Genomic DNA, 20,714 nt, shown 5'->3' with positions numbered 1-20,714 from the left:
ACTGCTTGCCCAGGGAAGTTTCAGGTGTCCCCTCCCTGAAAGAGTTCCAGGCCAGGCTGGATGGGGCTTTGAGCAACCTGGTCTGATGGGAGGTGTACCTGCCCATGCAGGGGGTTGGAACTGGATGATCTTTAGGGTCTCTTCCAACCCCAACCATTCCATGATTCTATGATTTCTTCCTCTTCTCAACATTTTTTACTTTAAATTTATCAATTTATTGTCTGTTACTCTGGCTTTTTAAAATTCAGTTTAAAATTATCTTAGAAGAAAACATTGCTTAAGTATAGCATTTCTGAGCATTTATTTTTAATCTAATTTGATAGAGATTAAACACACTAATTGCAAATCAACTTGGAAACTGGATTATTCCTTTAACATATACAACTGATATTTTTGACATGTAAGAAATGTGGCATTAATTGCCTCAACTTGAATTTTATGTAACACACGAAGAAATCAGAAATACTGAATACTGATACAGAAATGCTGAAAAGCTACTTGCTTCATAAATGGTGAATATACAGATCACGCAATATACTGTGGAAAGCTAGATTTGCATTAATGTTTTCTGAAGAGTTTCAGATTATTTTGTATCTTGCAAAAATAAGACAATGTAAAATGGTTACAAGCCTTTACTGACTTATCAATGAAAGGTCCAAGTGAACTTGCCTGTAGAGACCAGCTCATAGATGTTGCTACAAGTTCAGCTAAGCAGCATTCACTGACTACACAGAAGTTTCAAGTCTGCATTTTATTCTACACCTCTCATCACAGCAAACAGTACAGGAGTCAGATTCTGTAAGAAGAGGGTGAAGCAGATTTCTCCTTTCTCCATCATCTAGTGCTACTGGAGATAACTCATCATTATCACTCACCTTTGTGATGACATACTTGTTTATACAATTAACAGCAGAGAAGAGTTCTAAAGGTTATTAACTAAGAATAACAATCCAAACAATGATAACCAAGAGTATCCCATAACTAAACCTGAAAATACCCTTCTTATCACTCAAATTTTAAAACCTTAATATTAATCTAAAGAATCTGGATCTTAGCTACATTTCACAGTGTTTGCTACCTTAAAAACTTTAACACATTTTTTTAACAAGTATAAATATTTATACATATAATCTGTATTTAGGATTTAAGTTTTCAGCCAAATATGAAACACTGTGTATCATCTAGTTCTGGACATGGTTCAAGAAGGCAAATATGAACAGATTAATCAGCTTTCAGACCAAATCAAAGTAATCCTAAATTTTAAACCAATAGGATTTAATCACTTGCATAGTTTCCATAATAATGATTTCCTTATTCAAGTCCTATATATAATCTGAGAAACCAAAAATAACTATAATCTTATTTTTCAGCTCTTACAATTGGTATTTAGAAGGAAACACAGAAAGTGATACAAACTGGCATTCTATCAGTGAACAGAGAACTAGAATATTGTATCTTCTACATCTAATCACATCTCTTCCTGGTCAAGCCCCACTTGAAAAATAAAACTGAAGCACTTTTTCTTACTAAGAGCCGAGTGCCTTCTTGGGAAAACATGTGGAAATTTGGGATTACAAATCCAGATGTCATAATTTGCATTAGCGTTTTCTAAACTTAAATATCAATACCTACTGACCAAAGCATTAAAGCAATAATGTACTGCAAGCAGATGGTAATTACCTGCATGAAGCAATGGCATGAAGAAATTTCATAACAAACTGAATTCAATTTAATAAAGTTCCTTGGATCAAGACACTTCATGTATTGCCTGCTCCTGTGATCCTTCTTCCATGACAACTTGGGAAGCATCCTTTATATGGATAAGGCATATTCCAAAAAACCCACATTTTTTGACTGTTCAAGTGCAGCCTATGGATTTTGGCAGATACATCTTTATTAAGTGTTGGGTGCTGATAATTTAGTGTTCATTTTAAATAACTAGTCATTTTTGTATAAATGCCAATCTAAACTAGCATCTCAATCTGCATAAATCTCAGCTTCTCAGAACTTTCTACATCTATAAAATGCAAAAATTGAGTGAACTCTGAGTATTTTCATTCATATACCATCTTTTGTGTCAGGCTGTCAAAAAGCTGAATCACCTGTCAGCTGCCACTACCTTGTCAAGAAGCACATACATACCCCCCCCCACACACACACACAAACACACACATATTTACACACACAGAGGTATAAGAGGCATACACTCACATTGACAGCATAAATACAGCATAAATACATGCACACGCATGGAGCAATCTGTGGCATTTTTATGGAGGGGGGGGGGAAAGAAATTATTTGTCTGTGAATTAACAAGAAGCATGTAGCAGGAGAAATCCAATTTCTCAGCTTATTTTTGAGGATGCAGCTGCACAATAACTGAGGCAATCCAGTAGTGCACTACTACCAGAAAGGAAAAAAAAAACCCATCTCTTCTATGCACCTGCCTGTGGAATCACTCTCACCACACTGTGAGCCAATTCAGCCCATTAAGTTAGCACAAAATTATTCACTTCTTTTGCTGGTTAAAAACCTGTACTAGCTCAGCAATCCTTTCAGCATCATCAAGTTAACAATCAGTTCAATCTACTTATTTCCTCCCTTATACAGCTCCTACTTTCAAATGTACTTCTAAAAACCACAATACTCTTTATTTTCATTTATGACATTCTCACATGGAGATCAAAAAACCCAGCAGCCAAACTTAATTGGTCAAATAAGACACAAAATATTCAGTAAGAATGCTAACCAATTTTCAAATAACAGAGAAACAGAAGCCTCTGTATAATTACTATTAATTTCTCTTAGTCCATCATTGGCATGTAAACCTCCAATAAATCTATAATGTTTTTTCAGCCCACTCTGGCAGTCAAAATTCTGTCATCAGTGTGGAGATGGGACATGGGTTCCTGATAATAGTAGCATAGTTTATTGCTTCTCAGAAAAACTACAAACAATGGCAGGAGTTCTGCAACCACACAAAACCTTGAAGCACTAATTTTTCCTTCTGTTCATGTCATCGTAAAGTATATTAAGAAAAGCTAGAAGCAAATTATTTTTGTCCATTATTTTGTCAATGCTTTTGTCATTAGATGTGAGCATTTCAGCAACATGAAAAGCAAAAAGGCTAAAAGTATTGCTTTTCACCATCCATTTCATATTTCTCTTTTACTTTACTACAAGTATCTGTAGTTTATAAATACAGTACAGTAAGTCACCAAAGAGTTGGAAAGCTTAATCTGTCCTTTAACGTAACATTCTGGTTTTTCCATGATCAATTTTTCAGGTTTTTACACTTATTGTTTCTCCAGACAATAAAGTGGCCAAGAATAGATTTAATCTCTTACCCTATGCAAAATGCTCACGTAACACAAATGCACAATCACATGAGACCCATTCCCAGAATTAACATGAGAAGAAATGCATCCTTCTGGTTTATACAGTAATATTTTTCTCACTCACAAAATGTCAGGTGACAGTTTTACTTGCTGTGTAATTTCCAGAACAAAGAGGAGGGGGAAAAAAACAGGAAAAAAGTCTCACTTGTGAAATATGGTTGATTGAAGATTCCATGCGTCGAAGTTGGGATGCCTGGATATCCAGCATCTGGAGAACATTGTTGGCCAAAGTGTTGATCAGATAGGCTACGCTTGCTAATGACTGGGTTGTGTAGGCTTTGGTTTCTTCAAGGGCTCGTTGCTTATCTGCTGACTAGAAACAGAAAGAAGAGATTTCTTTAGTGAAGTCCCCCACATAAAGATTCTTGGAATGAACATCTTTTGCCTGTCTTTACAGAAAAAAGAACTGCACAACTCGGACTACTTGTACATCAAAGTTACTATTTTGCTTTCTCTCCATCTGTATTACAAAATACACTAACTTTGTACTTCCAAGAGTTTCTATAATTTATAACAGAAATTAAGCTAGTATCCAACCTGCTAATCTTTTCTTGAAATACTTCAGCTATTTTTCATACTGCATTTTAGCAACAAACTTTAAAAGCACTATGAGATGCTTATTCTCATAGATGATTCTCATAGATTCTCATCATAAGATGCTTATAAAGTTTTTGTAAACTTTATATTATTTAGAAATATTTAGTACATCTGAAGTTTGTACTTCAATTAGATCTCATAATAGCCTGCAAGGTTCTGTCAAATATCATATTCCTCATCTCTCCCAATTCTTCAGAACTCATTAATGGCACAAATGGTTGTTTACAGTGAATGAACTATAATTATTCCCTTAAAATGGTAGCTGAATAAAATGTGAGCGAAATAGTTGTCAGGCTTCTTTGCTTCTCCTTGAATAACAGTCAACACCATATGTATCTATTTCAGTACAAAGAATGAAGATTAAAGCAGCAGTAAATATAAAATGCAACTTTATAGTTTCCAATTCTTCAGAATACATTGAATTTCACTTTTAGGTCATCTTTAGCCACAACACAGGCTGATGGTGCTGTTTCTAAAGCAACAGTTGACAAATACTCTGCACTCCCATCTGCCATTGTAATACTATATTTCATAATTTCCCTTCCTTTATATATTATGCACAGAGGCTGGGCATCAAGAGTTAAGAAATGTGCTTTTATTATGAAGGGGAACAAAAACACTCCGTATCTTTCTGCACAAGCTGAATCTGCCATCCATTTCTTTGTAGAGGAATACTGGAAGTAAGCATATCTTTATTTCAGGAAAATAATTCTTACAGCCCAAGATATTTCCTGAGACCCTGTAGTAAGTCTTCTAAAATAGGACCAGCTAGCAGCTTTCAAAAAAAAAAAAAAAAAAAAAAAAAAAACCAACCCAACCAGCTAACAAAAAACCAAACAACTCAAAAAAGAAAACAAAAACAACTACACAGGTAAATACAAACACAGTACTTCAATTAAATGCTCACATGAAAGATAGTCAATAGTTTTTCTTTGCTGGGAAACTCTCCAGTGTCCAAATAATAATGGTAACTTGGTTGGCCTATTACCAGTGCTGCTTCTTGCAGGCCACAGTGGTACCAGTTCTTACTCTGCTTCTAGAAAGAAGGGCAGCAGCAGTTGCTGCTCTGTCATACAAGAGCTCCCAGGATGGTGCCCAGGAGGGGAGGAATGCTGTAGAAGGTCAAGCATTCTTTCCTGGCTGTTCCTCCTCATGTAGCAAACAAAACCAGACCCACAAGCTGAAGGAACTGAAAATTTTAGGAGACACCTTCTCAGGGCATAGGATTGTGTGTAGTATGATGTTCCCCAAGGGAGCATGATTGTAAAGGCTGCCTTATATCCTGCTATAAAGAAGTTAAATAAATACTATCCACGGACCCCCATTTAGGAACTCATGACTTTAAGCCAGTTGGATAGTTCACCTTTTATATAAAGGAGATCCAATCTCAGAGACTCCCAAATGAAGGAATACAGAGCTCTGCCTCTGCTCTTACACTGCTGGCTGATAAATGAACTCTTTCTTTCCCTGTCACTACACATAACCTCTGCTCAGTTTGCAAATATCCCTACAGCAAGGCACACACACCACTGGACACTTTCACATCTATTCAGACCATTTCTGAATGGCAATAATAAAAAAGGCCACAAGCTTGCCAGTTTTGCTCTGTGGCTACTGATGAAGTCTAATAACACAAGCAGAAACTGCTGATTTACATTAGCACACTGTAAAAACTGAGTAAAAAACACTCAGAAAAACTAAGTAAAAGCCTGCAAACACAGTACTTTTCATTAATACACATTGTTTGAGAACAACAGTAAACCAATCTATCATTTCAGAAATTATGAGCCTGCTATGGTTTTACTACTAAAAGGAACCACTAATTTACCACTAATAAGGAACTGGACTCTCACTGTTCAAACACATAAAAAACTTTATAAACCAACAATCCTGTAAACACATTTGGAATTGTTATTAGCAAAAAAAAAAACCAAAAACTTCTGATCAAGAGGTCTCATTTCTGTATTGGCTGATAACCTGACCAATGATGATTTGTTCTGTGCGCAAGCCCAAAGCTCTCAGAAACGAATGCCACTCACGCTTGGCACAGCCAAATTAAAGTTCAGACTTTCTTCCTGTACACTGCAAGATGCTGAATGTGTCGAATTTTCAAATTAAAATGGCTTTTTGAACCTAATATTGTCCAGCTATTTCACAACAACAAAAAACTAATTAATGACAGCTTCTTAAAACAATCAAGTTTACCTTTAAAACTTCAGAGATAAAAACTTTGGTGTCTCACAGCAACTAGGAAAAAAAACCCTAGACTATTTATAGCAAATAATCTAATAATGTAATTTATGTAGTAATAAATGTCAGTTAAGATTTAACTTGAAACAAGAAGTCACTTTTAGGACATTTAATTTGGAAAGTAGATATTCAGAATGGCATCTTAGTATATGTTTCTATATATACAAGCTCACCTTGTATTCTCCTGATGGACATCAAACTATATTGCTTAAAACTGTTGCCATGCTCAAACCTAGCAATGGATTTAGATAACTCAGTGGTATACTGATAGCTATCTGACTATGTAACTATGTAACCAGATAACAATTTTGAGTTATCTGTATACCAAATTCAAATATAAAGCACATTATCAGAACACCACAATGCCAGAAAAATGTTCTGCTATGTTCATTATGACAAAATGAAGTCTCATTACCATGACAACCTAAGGATAAGGGAAAAAGAAATCTGGGAAGTTCCTGGAATGCACTGGTGATAACTTCCTTCTCCAAGTGACAAAAGAGCCAAGGAGAAGAGGTGCTCTGCTGGGCCTCACCAAGGAGGGGCTGGTGGGAAATAAGAAGATCAAGGCCAGCCCTGTGTGCAGTGATCATGAAATGGTGGAGTTCAAGATGGTCAGGGCAGTGAGGATGGCACACAGCAAGCCCACTACCTCAGGTGAGCAGACTTTGGCCTCTTCAGGGATCTCCTTGTACCATGGGGATAAAGCCCTGGAGGAAAAAAGAGCCCAAGAAAGCTGGTTAATATTCAAGGACCACTTCCTCAAAAATTAGGAGTGCTGCATCCCAACAAAGAGGAAGTCAGAAAAAAACCTAGGAGGCCCACATGGATGAACAGGGAACTCCTGAACAAACTCAAACAAAAAAAGGAAGCATACTGCGGGTGGAAGCAAGGACAGGCAACCTGGGATGAACAGAGAGAAACACTGAGCAGCCAGGGATCAGGTGAGGAAAGGTAAAGCTCAGACAGAACTATATCTGGCCAGGGACATCAAAGGAAACCTTCCATAGGTATGTTGGTGAGAAAAGGAAGAATAGGGAAAATGTAAGTCCTCTCAGGAAGGAAATGGGAGCTGGGATACGCAAAAGTCTGAGGCCCTTGTGTCTCAGTCTTCATTGCAAGTGCTCAAGCCACACAGCCCAAGTTGCAGAAGGCAAAGGCAGGGACCAGGAGAATGAAGAACCACTCAAAGGCCAAATTAGGTCCAAGACTATGTAAGGAACCTGAAGATGCATAGAAGTCATAGAATCATAGTCACAGAATGCCTTCAGTTGGAAGGCTCCATGGGGCTTAATGAGATACATCCACAGGTCTTGAGGGAACTGGCAGACAAAGTTGCTAAGCCACTGTCCATCGTATTTGATAAACTGTGGCAGTCTAGTGAAGTACCCACTGATGGGAAAATGGGAAACATAAGCCCCATTTTTAAAAAGGAAAAAAAAGAAGACTTGGAGAGCTACAACCAGTCGGGCTCACTTCAGTGCCTGGCAACATCATAAAGCAGATCCCCCAGGAAACTATTCTGAGACACATGGAAAATAAGCAGGTGACTGGTGAAATACACAGCATGGCTTCATTAAGAGCAAACCATGCCTGACAAATTTAGTGGCATTCTAGAATGGGGTTACAGCATTGCTGGATAAGGGAAGAGCCATTGATGTAATCAACCCTGCTTTGTAGGGAAGGGATGCCACGGGTCAGGTCAGTCCCAAGCACAGTTACAGGCTGGCTGGAGAATGGACTGTGAACAGCCTTGAGGACATAAACTCAAGAGTGCTGACTGGTGAGCTCAACATGAGCCTGCACTGTGCACCTGCAGCTCAGAAAGCTGTGTCCTGAGCTGCATCAAATCAAGTGTGGCCAGTAAGTCAAGGAAGGTGATTCTGCCCCTCTACTCATGTGAAACCTCACCTGGAGTACTATGTTCATTTCTGGAGCCCCCAGCTCCAATGTGGACATGGAGCTTCTGGAACAAGTCCAGAGAAGAACCAAAGAGATGATTCGAGGGCTGGAGCACCTCTTCTATGAAGACAGCTGAGAGAGCTGGAGCTGTTCAGCCTGGAGAAAAGACGGCTCCAGGGAGACTTTAGAGCAGACTTTCAGTACCTGAAGGGGCCCACAGGAAAGTTGGGGAGGGACATTTACAAGGACTTGTTAGGGAGCAGACAGGGGGTAATGGTTTCAAACTGGATAGGTAAAATTTCAAAACCACTGAAAAATGAAACCATTTCAAACTGGTTTCAAAGAGGATAGATTTAGATTAGGTATTAGGAAGAAACTCTTTATGAGGAGAATGGTGAGACACTGGAACAGGTTGCCCAGGGAAGTTGCAGATGTCCCCTCCCTGAAAGAGTTCAAGGCGAGGCTGGATGGGGCTTTGAGCAACCTGGTCGGGTGAAAGGTGTCCCTGCCCATGCATCCAGTTGGAACTGGACAATCTCTGAGGTCCCTTCGAACCCCAGTCCTTCTATGCTATTAGAGTCCTTGAAGTCCTTTGGATGTTCTGTAATATATATATTATTATATATATTTCTGTTATATTCTAAAATGTATATTATATGTATTATTATTCCATTAATATTAACCTGTTTTATCATAACATCAGTTATCATAACATTGGTTATCATAACATTCATACACACATCACTCCTAGGGAAGCAATCCACACAGTGGATTGAGTACCTCATCTAGTTTACAAATAGCCTAAGAAATAAATTGTTATTTTAAACTCCAGTCGTTTTCATTACCTTCCCTACCATGTACACTTGCAAACACATGCCCTAGCAAAATTAAGTAGATGCTACAAAGAAAGTATCTATCATGTTTGCTGAACAGCACTTGAGCAATTAATCAAGGTATTATGCTCTAGTTACATCAGCAGTACCTGTGCACTGTAGAGGTCCACAACACAAACTGCACTCCCCTTGCTATAGCAAATGAGACCAGGAGGCAAGTCCCAAATAAAAATTATCTGATCCATAAGCTAAATTAGGAATTTTCCTTCATCCAAACAACTGCATAGGCACACAAACAGAAGGAAGCACACAATCAAGAATAAAAATAACTATCCAGAGTTGCTCTGCTTCCTACAGAAAAGGAACAAGTGCTGGAAAGTAGACACCAATGCACTTTTGCCAGCCTTCCACTACCTATAATTTTTTTTCCCCACAAGAGCTGTGCATAGTGCCTCAATTGTTTCCCTTAGTATTTTTCAATTAACTTCAAACAGTGTTAAGATACTTGAGCACCACAGTTGGATCACCTTCACAGCCTGAAGAATATAAAAGGTTTGGATCACTGATGTCTTCTGTGCCCGCATTATCCCATTTAGATGCAGCAGTTTAGCATCTATTCTATTTCTCATTTTTCTCCACACAATGCGTACAACAGGTGGTCCAAGCTGAGTCACAAAGCAGCATCCTTTTCTCCTGCTCTCAGCAGTAGGTGAGAGCACCATTTTAACTCACCACAGAGCCTCTGATGCTCCTGCCAACCACATAGGGTGTCAGCTATTACTGGGAAAGGCTTCCCCTGGTGCTGCAGGAAGTGGTACCCCATGCACCTAGGACACAGCAGCCGTAATTGCTGTGCCCAGCTCTCCCTTTTGGAATGTTTTCTATTTGTATGTCTAGCACAGCTTTTGAAGAATGCTACAAATATTCAGTTGAAAATATTTGTCATTTTTATATTAGATTGTTGAAGCCAAACAGGTAGTATTAGAAAGGACATGGAATTCAACCTAATTAAAGCTGACTACTTTTTATGTCAGGATGCAGAGCTTAGGAATCACTTTTTCAAGCCACTCTGAAAGTTCATTTATGTAGCACAATTATGGAATCAGACGTGAAAAAGAAATGGCCTTTGGTTATATGAATGTTAAAAGAAAATCTTACATGCTCCACAAAAAGTGGAGCTAGAAAGAAACTGAGAATTCACTGCATTCTCCCACAGTAAAATGAGACCAGCCAGAACATAAAGTCTGTTATGCCACTGTCAAGAACTTAAACAATTTTGTACAAAAATATAGCTATTAATGCAGAAAAATTCTACAAGGAAACAAATGATGGAGACAACATGAGCGCTACAGTAAGACTGCAGAATACCAGCCCAACTATATGAAAGAAGATGGTACCACATGCCACAAATGTTAACAAACTTGAAGAAAAGGAAAGCCTTCAAAGACAGTAACATGTTAGAAAGAAAAATGCAGTTCTTAGGAACTGGAAAGAGAGGTCTGAAAGTGGTGCATGAGAGGAAATGCTAAAAGCTGATGGCAGTTCTGTTGATTATTGTATCTAGGTTTCTTTCCTGCTGTAGTTCTAAAAAAACATTACTATTTAACTACCAGTCATCATTGACTTGGAAATTCAAAGGTTTCAATTGGTCTAACAAAACTTATACAAAAAAATCTATTAGATGAGCCAAGAAGTCTGGACCTATGAGCTGATGCTGAAATTGTGTTTCTTATTACAGAAGGTTAGTATAAATTGCTCCAAAAAAAGAGTTCTGAATGGGGAAATCTCAAACCAACTCTTTCATGTACAATGCACTTGTGTAGTAATATTGAGGTGTCGAAGTGGAAGTTGAGGTTAAACAGTTTTACATGGGACTAACTACACTGACAGCTGTGTCCAGTGACCTAATAATCACTTCTCTAAACATATACAGTATCTGCTATTGTTCAAAACAGTACAGTTTAGTAAAATAAAACTCATATTTATTATCTGTGACAAAAAAAGTAAGTGAAATTTTAAGAATGAAACAGAAAATTAGTTTCATTTTATTGATATAACAGTTTGCCACAGTTTAATATTGGGTCAGCAATTAAACAAAAGACATATGATGTCTGTTAATCCACCACCCCTTCCACACAGAGAGAAAACAAAGGAGAGAGACTTACAAGTTGGAAACTAAACTACATGGCTTTAATGAAACAGTAGTGATGAAAAGGAAAATTATTGAATATTTGTAAATAACAAATAAAAACAACATAACAAATAAAACAAAAAATAACAAATAACAAAAACAATATTATGTTCCTCCTCCCAGGAACACTCAGGTCACCACCGAAGCCACAGAGCAGCCCTGGAAAAGTCCCAGTCTGGGCTCCAGCAGCAGAGGAGAGTTGGAGGCAGGAACACATGGATTCAGGAGGGCCCAGATCAGAACCAAAGGCAGAGGAACAGATGGAATCCTCCCAGAATGCCAGCCATGGATAAAGAAGAACTTGACCCTCATGATCACTCAAATTTACACTGAGTATGACACATATGAGATGGAATACTCTGTTTGGTCAATTTCTGTCACCTGCGAGTTCCGCTCCATAAGATGACTTTCAGAACCAAGCAGTGGCTTGGTTCTGCCGTAATTATAAACACCTCTAGGTTCACACTCTAGCTGTAACTATAAACAGCAAATATTATCAGTCCTAGATGGAGACACCGAAAAAAGATGCCATTAATTTCAGCAAGTGCAGCCACTTACAAGAGACTTAGGTGAAAGTAAAATTGCAAGAAATGGGTTTAATCTTGGCCCGAACCAGGACACAGTTGTTTCTTTTGATCACTGTTAAGACAAACCTAAGAAGTGCTTGTCTAATACCAGCAAGCAAAACCCCTCAGGTTTCTGTTGAGGTTGTATCAGTTTCAAGAAGCCTCAAGAACAAAAACTGCATGCCACAGAATTAAACGGGATTGTTTTATTCAGTGCAAAATGTGACCGACTGCGATACTGACAAAGCACTTCAGTTTTCATATGAAAAATAGTAGACTGAGCTCTTGTATCATCGTTTCCATTTTAATTGTTGCTGAATTCCTTGAAGTTACTGAAAGCCTCATAACTAAATATTTGACATACTTATTCAACTGTACAGTTGGTATTTGCTTAGCCAATACAAGTGCTTTCTGAAGTCCTTTTATAAGCTAGAAAAAATAATTGAGAAGAAAACTGAGCATCATTAAGCCAGTAATTATGCCCAAATCATGCCAAACAGTTACATAACTGCCAGTGAAAAATACAATAGTTTTCTGTTTTAACAAACTACATCATTGAATACTTAACTTGCTAAAGAATATCCCTTACTACTACTTCAGTAACAGAAGCACACATTCCCAGCACTGAAAAACGTGTACCAAACGATTTTTAAGTAGATGGTCTTACTTCAGACAGGTGAAAAAAGCATGAAAAAGACAAAGCAATCCCTGACACATTAGAACAGAAGGAAATGAGATCCTCCAGAGCTCCTGGGGAGAAAAAAAAAAAAAAAGACAGAAAACTACAAAAAAAATTTCAAAGGATGTGGAGGAGGATCCATGTATTCTTTTATAACACTGAACATGTGGAAAGCCACTCTACCTGTTCTTCTGTACAGAGCTCCAAAGTACTTGAAGCTTGGGGTAGATTTTTTTGTTCTCTGTTGTCTTGGGTTAGTGCAGTGGTCTTGTGGAAGCAGGGAGGGGGGCACAGGGGTGGCTCCTGGAAGAAGCTGCTGGAAGCTCCCCCAGAGTTCCAATCCCTGCCCCATCTCTGCCAAGGCTGAGAAGCTATGGGAAGCTGGATGTGCCTCTGATAACATATTCATGAAAGGGAAACGAAACTACAAAATATGTAAGAAAAGGAAGAAAGGAGAGAGGGGAGAGACGGAGGAAAGCAGGAAGAGGGGAGGAAAGAAAGGGGGAAGATGAGAGAAGAGAGAAGGTGATAAAGAAATGCCAGAGAAAAGACACCAAGGTCAATGAAGAAGGAGGGGAAAGGTGGCCAAGCAGAGATTTCCCCACAACCCATGGCGAGATGGCAGCTGTGCCCCTGAAGCCCATGGAGGAGCATGGTGGAGCAGACCCTGAAGAACCACAATGAAGCTTTCCCCAAAGGACCACAGTGGGGCAAATGTGGATTTGTAGCCCTTGAAGAGTCACAGGTGGCAGATGTGAAGCAGCAGCCTGTGCAGGATTGCAGAGAGGGGCAGATGTGAATCTGCAGCTGTGGAGGACCCCATGTCAGAGGAGGTGACTGTTCCCAAAGCAGCCGTGACTCTGTGGGCAGCCCAAGCTGGAGCAGTTCCTGAGGGACTGCACCTCCTGAGAGGGACTCATCTCGGAGGGATTTGTGAAGGGCTCTCCCATGAGAGGGACCCCGTGTTGGAGCAGGGGAAGAATGTGAGGAGTCCTTCCCCTGAAGAGGAAGGAGAGGCAGAAACAGCGTGTGGGGAACTGACCCTGAACCCCCCGGCCCCTCCCTGTGCCCTGAGGAGGGGGCAGCAGTGAAGGGATCCGGGACCGGGAAGAAGGGAGGGGTGGGGGGGTAAAGTATTGAGATCTGGTCATGTTTTCTCTTTCTCCTTGTAAATTAAATTAGGTTTTTTTCTTCTCAAGTTGAACCCATCTGTTTTTTGCCTGTTACCCTATCTGGGGAATGCAAACCTCCCTGTCCTTGTCTGAATTAAGGAGCCTTTGGGGGGATTTTCTCCTCCCTGTCCCACAGTGGGTGTGGGAGGTGAGAAAACGGACGCCTGGTTGGTACCGGATGAGTCTAAACTGTGACATCTGTAAATTGTAATACTACACTCTATTCATCTCTACATGTAAACATTTTTCTCTATGTAATTGCTTATTTGTCTAATTATTGATGTTATAATTGTTTTAGGAAGTGGAAGGGCAAGCTTGGTATTTTCATGACCCTATTCAAATGTATACACATCTATTTTAGTATTACAGAGTTGGTAGCCACCTTGCCTCTTTACATGTACTCTACACCCCAAATATTATGAATAAATAAAATTAGAAGAAAAAAAATACTTCAGATGAAAATGGGAAACACTTCTTTCTGTAAACCCATTCATTAATTCTCTAACAACTTTCTATTATCCTTTTTTCAAAAGTTTACATAAGCAGCGAGATACATTGAGACCATGCAACAGGGAAAGCAACAAGACTAATGGGACTGGTAATGTAGCATACAACTTAGCAGAAATGGTAGCTCCAGACTTTATTTTTACTTCACAATAATTTTGACATAGCCTTATCCAGACAGATTGGTAACTATAAGTAAAGTAACCTGCTTAACAACTCTGTCTTATCTGTAAAGAATGGAGCATGCTAGTCTCCTAGTGACATGACTCCTTTCTTATTATAAATGTGGCTGTCTAATTTCCAAGCAAGCTGAAACTCGGCATCAGTAATGCACTGTAGTCAATATGAGGTCATGCACATTAAGCTGAAGTGCCTTGGTTTGGTTGTAGTTGATGCATTTAATATATTCATTTCTATGCTGAGCCTCTAAATGTAGGTTTGATTAACAGATAGGAAATTTACCTTTCAAATAAATACATATATATAAGCCTAGCCTCCTAAATGGAGAAGCAACTTTTAAATACACCCTGCATTCAAGGCTGCCAGTGAGGGCAAAACTAAACCATTGATTTGAAATCTATTAACAGAATATTAGTCTACAGCACACAAAAAATAACAGATGACAGGTGTGAACAAGCGCAGCTTCCCTGATATCTAACCACTTGTACCACTTTTCATGCTGTCAGTATCACTGCAACAAATGTCATCTGTTTCCCTTAACCATCACCAGGATCAAACTTGGTATTTATTTCAAAATAATCTCAAGCACAGATGACCAGTTTCTCTACAAGGTTCCTGTTCTTTGAAAGCAGAGCCAAAGCCCCGTGTATGCAAAAACCCAACCCAAGACTTCTTGCGTTCATATACACCTACAAGATGAGGTTATAATAAAACTTGTTCAACACAAAAATAATATAGCTTAACATGACAGATGACAGGAAACTGAAGAAGCATCCAAACATGTTTATATCTAAAATGTAGTTAGAGAAATAGTTACTCATCACTGCTTTACAGCATCACATGTAGCTCTTGCTTGAGCAACAAGCAGCAGTGAGAGTAACCTATTCCTCATGTACAGATAAGACTCTCTGCTTATTCCATTAATAAATGCAGACTTCACCATTCTCTGTTCACTCTTTTGCAACAACATGGCTGAGGAAAGTGGATAATTTTCTAGTTCATACTATAACATAAATTATTATTAGAGTTCCAAATACAAGGCCAATTTTGGCTTTAATACCAGTACAAAATCAGCATATTTATAGCAATAAGAAACTACTCCAGTACAAATGTGCTGACTGAAGAGCCTCAGAAATAGCAAAGATCCACAGGCTTCACTCTACTTTCTCATGTATCCTCAACTGAAAGAGGATAGATTTAGATTGGATGTTAGGAAGAAACTCTTTACTAGGAGACACTGGAACAGGCTGCCCAGGAAAGTTGGAGATGTCTTCTCCCTAAAAGAGTTCAAGGCCAGGCTGGATGGGGCTTTGAGCAACCTGGTCTGGTGGGAGGTGTTCTTGCCTATGCAGAGGGTTGGAACTGGATGATCTCTGAGGTCAATGGTCCCTTCCAGTTTGAACCATTCTATCATTTTATGAGTCCCATCCTAAAACCCCCCAAGGGTAGACTGCTAAAAAAAAAAAACGGTTTACAGAAGTTAATCAGTTTTGTTCATGTTTGTAACAGAGTTGTCAACACATAAAAAACCAGAAGTCTGCAGAAGACTTTTAACTGTAACTATGTTCAATGCTGCTACAAAATAAGAATGTCAGAAAATAAGCAGAAAAAATCTCACCTTTTCAGCATACACCACAATTAGTTGCAATTCTTTTTCACAGTTAACCAGCAGTTTTGATCCATTTACTTCAAAATTACACATAAAGCTCCTGTGATTGCTGTGCAGCTCAAGAACAGCAAGCAAAATCACTATATTCAACCTGCAGCACATAAATTAATACCACAGCATCAGGTTTTCTGTAATTATTTCCAGTTAGATCTGTATTTTACACACCCATTTTCCTATGCATGACCTACTTTCACACTAATTGCAGTGTTTCGTTCCCAGAAAGAGACTATTCTACGCCAGCAACATCTTACTTTTTAAAAACAATATAAGGACATTTCACTATGATGGTACTGCTGGTCACAAAGCCATTTCAGAATTTCTCTCTAGCAATACAGAGCAGTTTTGGTCTGCTAAAGAAAAGTAAGAACTTGAAACATGTAATCTACCAGTGGTAAGGATCCCCTTGTTTAGCTACGAAGAATGATCATTCAGAACATCAAGCCAGGATGAGCCTGGAGACTATAATTTTGTGACAACTCCTTCAGAGCAGTATCAAGGATTTCACTCAATGAATGCTTAAGGCTGCTGACTAAAAGCAAAGCATTGGCATTACCTAACAGCCAAAATAATAGCACCTCAAGAGAAGTTCTATGAAATCAGCATGATTGTTTTTACTCATTCACCCAAAGAAAGCAGATTATATATCAGGTACCTTCTTTGAATCAAGAGCACAGGTTAATAAACTTAAACATGACTATCCCCATAAGAATGAGAGCAGGACCAAACAAGAGTTCCCATTTCTAAAAAGTTTTTTCTTTTTTCTAATATTTAAATGTCAGTTGAAGACAGAACTTAGTTACTATGTGAATACCACACAAAATTACATGTTAAGACTCTCTGAAAAAAGCAGTTTCAGCAATATCACAGGCAATGTTCAGAAGCAAATCTCTATGCAGGGCCTTGTAGAGGCAGCATGCAAGGACACAATCCTAGGAGCATACCTTGCGAAGTATCAATCAAGTTATTTGGGATCCAATACAAGACAGTGCTTGTAAACTTACAAATGAAACATAAAATGAAAGATAAGCAATACATGCAATGGCACAAGAAATTCTAACAAGTCACTTCCAAAAAAAGTTGTTTTTTTGCAAAAGCTGAAAGGGTGCTTCAGAAAAGGGCAAATGAATCAATCAGACAACACAGAGCACCTGCAATGCCCAGAAATTAGCACTTGTCCGTCACTACCTATAGACTGATCGTGTTCCACTTAGCTTCTACTACAGAGTATTTTTTTACTACAAAAGCACTTGCAGGGACTATTTCAACATCATTTCTCAAAAATATGTACACATTTTGGTTTTCTCTGTTGTTCTAATGTGAGTCCTATTTCTACCAGGCCCTCTGAAATTGGTCCAGATACCAATTTCTGCACATCCTGGTGCTGCACTGCCCAAGATCTATATAAATATCCCTTAGCCACTCCAGTATCAATCAGAACACCATTTTCTAAAGCTACGGAACACCACGGTTTTTTCCTCCTATCAGTATTTATGGAGTGGGAAGAATTCACATTGGACAGAACAGACAAGACACCACCTTTCAGAGACATATTGGCAGAAGCTAGAAAGATACTGCTTTTTTCCTCTACATCAACTGTAACCAGAATATCACAACAGAACTTAACCTCAGAACCTCAGGTGAGGTTATCCTCTCCTAACAAAATGCCAACAAATAAACTGTTTCGGATTCCAATAATCTTAAAAGTAAAATTTTTTCACATAATTTTCAAAATTGTATTCAGTCCACAGTTGTCTCAAATAGGAAAAACAATTCCCTTCTGATATACAACCTATACGAGTTCATAAATATTTCAGTAAAAGAGTAACTTTAATCCTTCAGCTAAGAATTGTTACATCATTCCCCATGCAGAGTAAATTTTATCATATCCAACTACAGCAGCAATATGAGATAGTTCTAAGCATTCTGGTAAATCTCACAGCAGCAAACATTCTGAGCCATAAAATACATCACTAGGACTGCAACATAAAGCGCAGACTTGCAGCCAGCCTACTCAAACTGCACCAATGGCACTCCTACAAATTACAAGCATACAGCATAGCTATAAGCACTGTACTGTAATGCAGTGACTACTCACCTCCTAACAGTGACAGTGACTTAACAGAGTGAAGTTACAGACATCAACGATTGCAGGATAAAAGTAGAAACTGACCCCACAAACTCGTGAAGAACACAAGAATCCTCTCACAGCAGTTCTGTGCTGCATTACAGGCTATGAAGAATCCCCACCTTGGTGTTTACATTCACCCTAATTATAAGGCAGAATGAGAATCTCAAACTGAACTTGAATGAATAAATTATTTTTAAAATTGCCCTAATAGATAATTACAACTGTATATTCAGAAAGTTCTATGACCAAAGGAAAAAAAAAAAGGGGAGGGGTTGGGGGGTGGGCTTTTCTCTGTACCCTAATGAATAAAAGTGCTGTACAACCAACTTTTTCATATAATAAGACATGTTTAAATATCACCTCTCAACCTATCTAGGTATGGCAATAAATAAATAAAAAAAAAATAAAAGAGTTTCACTATATGAATGATAGATTTTAAGAAAGAAAGGAACAGAAAAACAGGAATTCTGAAGCTGCTTTCTAGACAAGCAATTCCCTCCTTCATTTTGCAGAATGCCCTACCAACTACATAACCCCTAATCCTCCACCTTTGTATACACAGTCAGTCAATCACTCATCATCTTCCAATCATCTTATTCAACAGCTTGTCCCTAATGCACTGGAAATAACACATAACACCCTCTTCTCCCCCACTCCCCGTACATTCAGCAGAAGAAAAAAAACCAAAAAAACCCACACAACTGCTCCTTTCACTCTGCTTGTAAACAAAAGCAGTACTTGACCTGATTTGTAAATTATGAAATCAGGAGATGAAAAGCATCACATAAGAACTGTGTCAATTAAAACTGTAAGACTTAGGTAGAAGAAGCTGACCTCTCATGTTGGGATTTGGTTTGCACAGAGGCAAGTTTAGAAAAAAAACAAAAAACCCCAAACAATGCAGTTTGATAAACTAACACCGTACATACAAACAAACCCAAAAGAACCCTCCCATTTCAATCACCACAGCTCCAGATCTCCATTAAAATATAATTTTCAGAATTTTGGCCTCTCAGAGCTATCCTGGGAGTTTTGTTTATATAAATATACATGAAGTAATCCAAAGAAGCCTGAACGCTAAGGTCAAATCAGTTAAAGAAATACTACTGCAGAGCTATATATTTTCTAAAAAACAAAACAAAACAAAACAAAACATTTTTGGTCCCCTTTCTCAGAAGTGTTTTGAAGATGTACTCGTATAGTAAGCCTGTGGGAGACCCCTAAACAAAGCTTCAGATCTAAAATTGGTACTTTATCTCTAGAATACTTCTTCAAATGTTAAGACATCAAACTGCTTACAGAGAAAGCCAGATTCACAGAAACTCCTACTGTTGCCAGGATCATTACACAGCCTCAGAGCGGCACAAAAATGGAAGAAAATGCTGCTTGTTTTAGTATTTATCTTTAAGGGTTTTCAATAATTCCTTTTAAACTAAAAAGAAATAATTTCCTTAAGAATTATTTGTATTTTTAAAGTATCATATAGAAAATCAGATCAAGATTATACACTGGATATAAAAAAGTCATGCATGGTCATTATGAATTTAATAAAAGATGATACTTTGATACTTCAGCAAGGGCAAAGGGATCTCATTCTTCTATGGGAGATTAACACAAGCTGCATTTAAGAAAGTAGTAAGAAAATTTCATGGAAGGTAAAATACAAAGAAAATGTTAACCTTGTTCATTATAAGCAAATAAGGCAAAATCCTCTTCTCTTTATAGAACTTTTAAGCATAGCCTTTCCAGACGAGATGCTGATTACTGGCACTGTAACCGCCGCTTGCTCGTTTCATGAAAAAAAATTTTTTTAATAGATGTATAAATGGTTAAATAAATTATACCTCAGAATTAATTATCCATCTGTTGATCAAGAGAGACAATAAGGGCCTGTTTCATAAAAGCTGTAAACCTTACTTAGATAAGGCCTTAATATGCTACAGATACGCTATCAATCTACATTAAGTATCTGTGTACTTTACTCAAGAAAAGTGGAATACCAGTGTACATAATTCGCACTCTTCACATTATTTGCATATTTTTATACTTTTTTTAATTCTCTGCCAAAAATAACAAATCTCTTTTTCAAGGCATTTTTCAGTCTCTCTGACATCTGTCATCCAACTCAGTCTCCTATTTTGCTGCTAGCAGTATGTGGGATAAGTGTTTGGCTTTTTTTTTTCCTTAACTATTTGTCCTATATATTTCAAAAATAAAAGTGAAGTAAGTAGTGAAAATTACTGCAAACTTTCCATAACAGCATGGTATCTTCAGCCTTCCATGACAGAAGAGGTTTTCTCCTTTTGGCTAAATACTTTGTGTCACCCCACACGCACACTCAAGACAGATGTTCACTGTTCACTGATGAACACTGCATGTTCACTGATTCCAGATTGCCATTTAATTTGGGGTATTTAAACATATTTACATTCCCGACAAGTTGCAGAAGACCTGTGTTTTTTACCCAATAAAAAAGTTGGTAGACAACCAACTTTTGCAGTCTGCAGCAAACATTCTGCCTTACTTAAAGCTATAGACAAGCTCTACTTCTTAGGCCAACTTACAAAATTACCACCTAATTAAAATATTAAATTACAAACTTTGCAATAGCCAACACCTCTCTAACTCTGTTTTAAAGAGCACTC

At 38.2% G+C, this 20,714-nt stretch overlaps 1 protein-coding gene across 6 annotated transcripts in view; it reads right to left on the bottom strand.

Moving 5' to 3' along the window:
• ABI2 (abl interactor 2) overlaps window positions 1-20,714 on the bottom strand; it is a 61,632-nt gene that overhangs the window by 33,269 nt on the left and 7,649 nt on the right. For all 6 annotated transcript variants that reach the window (XM_030453839.1, XM_030453841.1, XM_030453842.1 and 3 more), the window contains exon 2: window positions 3,544-3,711. In XM_030453839.1, coding sequence (XP_030309699.1) covers window positions 3,544-3,711 — 168 coding nt within the window. The remainder of the gene's footprint in view (window positions 1-3,543; window positions 3,712-20,714) is intronic.

Source organism: Calypte anna, chromosome 7 (assembly GCF_003957555.1).
Source record: "Calypte anna isolate BGI_N300 chromosome 7, bCalAnn1_v1.p, whole genome shotgun sequence".
Taxonomy (NCBI): domain Eukaryota; kingdom Metazoa; phylum Chordata; class Aves; order Apodiformes; family Trochilidae; genus Calypte; species Calypte anna.
The sequence above is the reverse complement of the archived record's forward strand: the minus strand, read 5'-3'. Positions and strand labels throughout refer to the sequence as shown.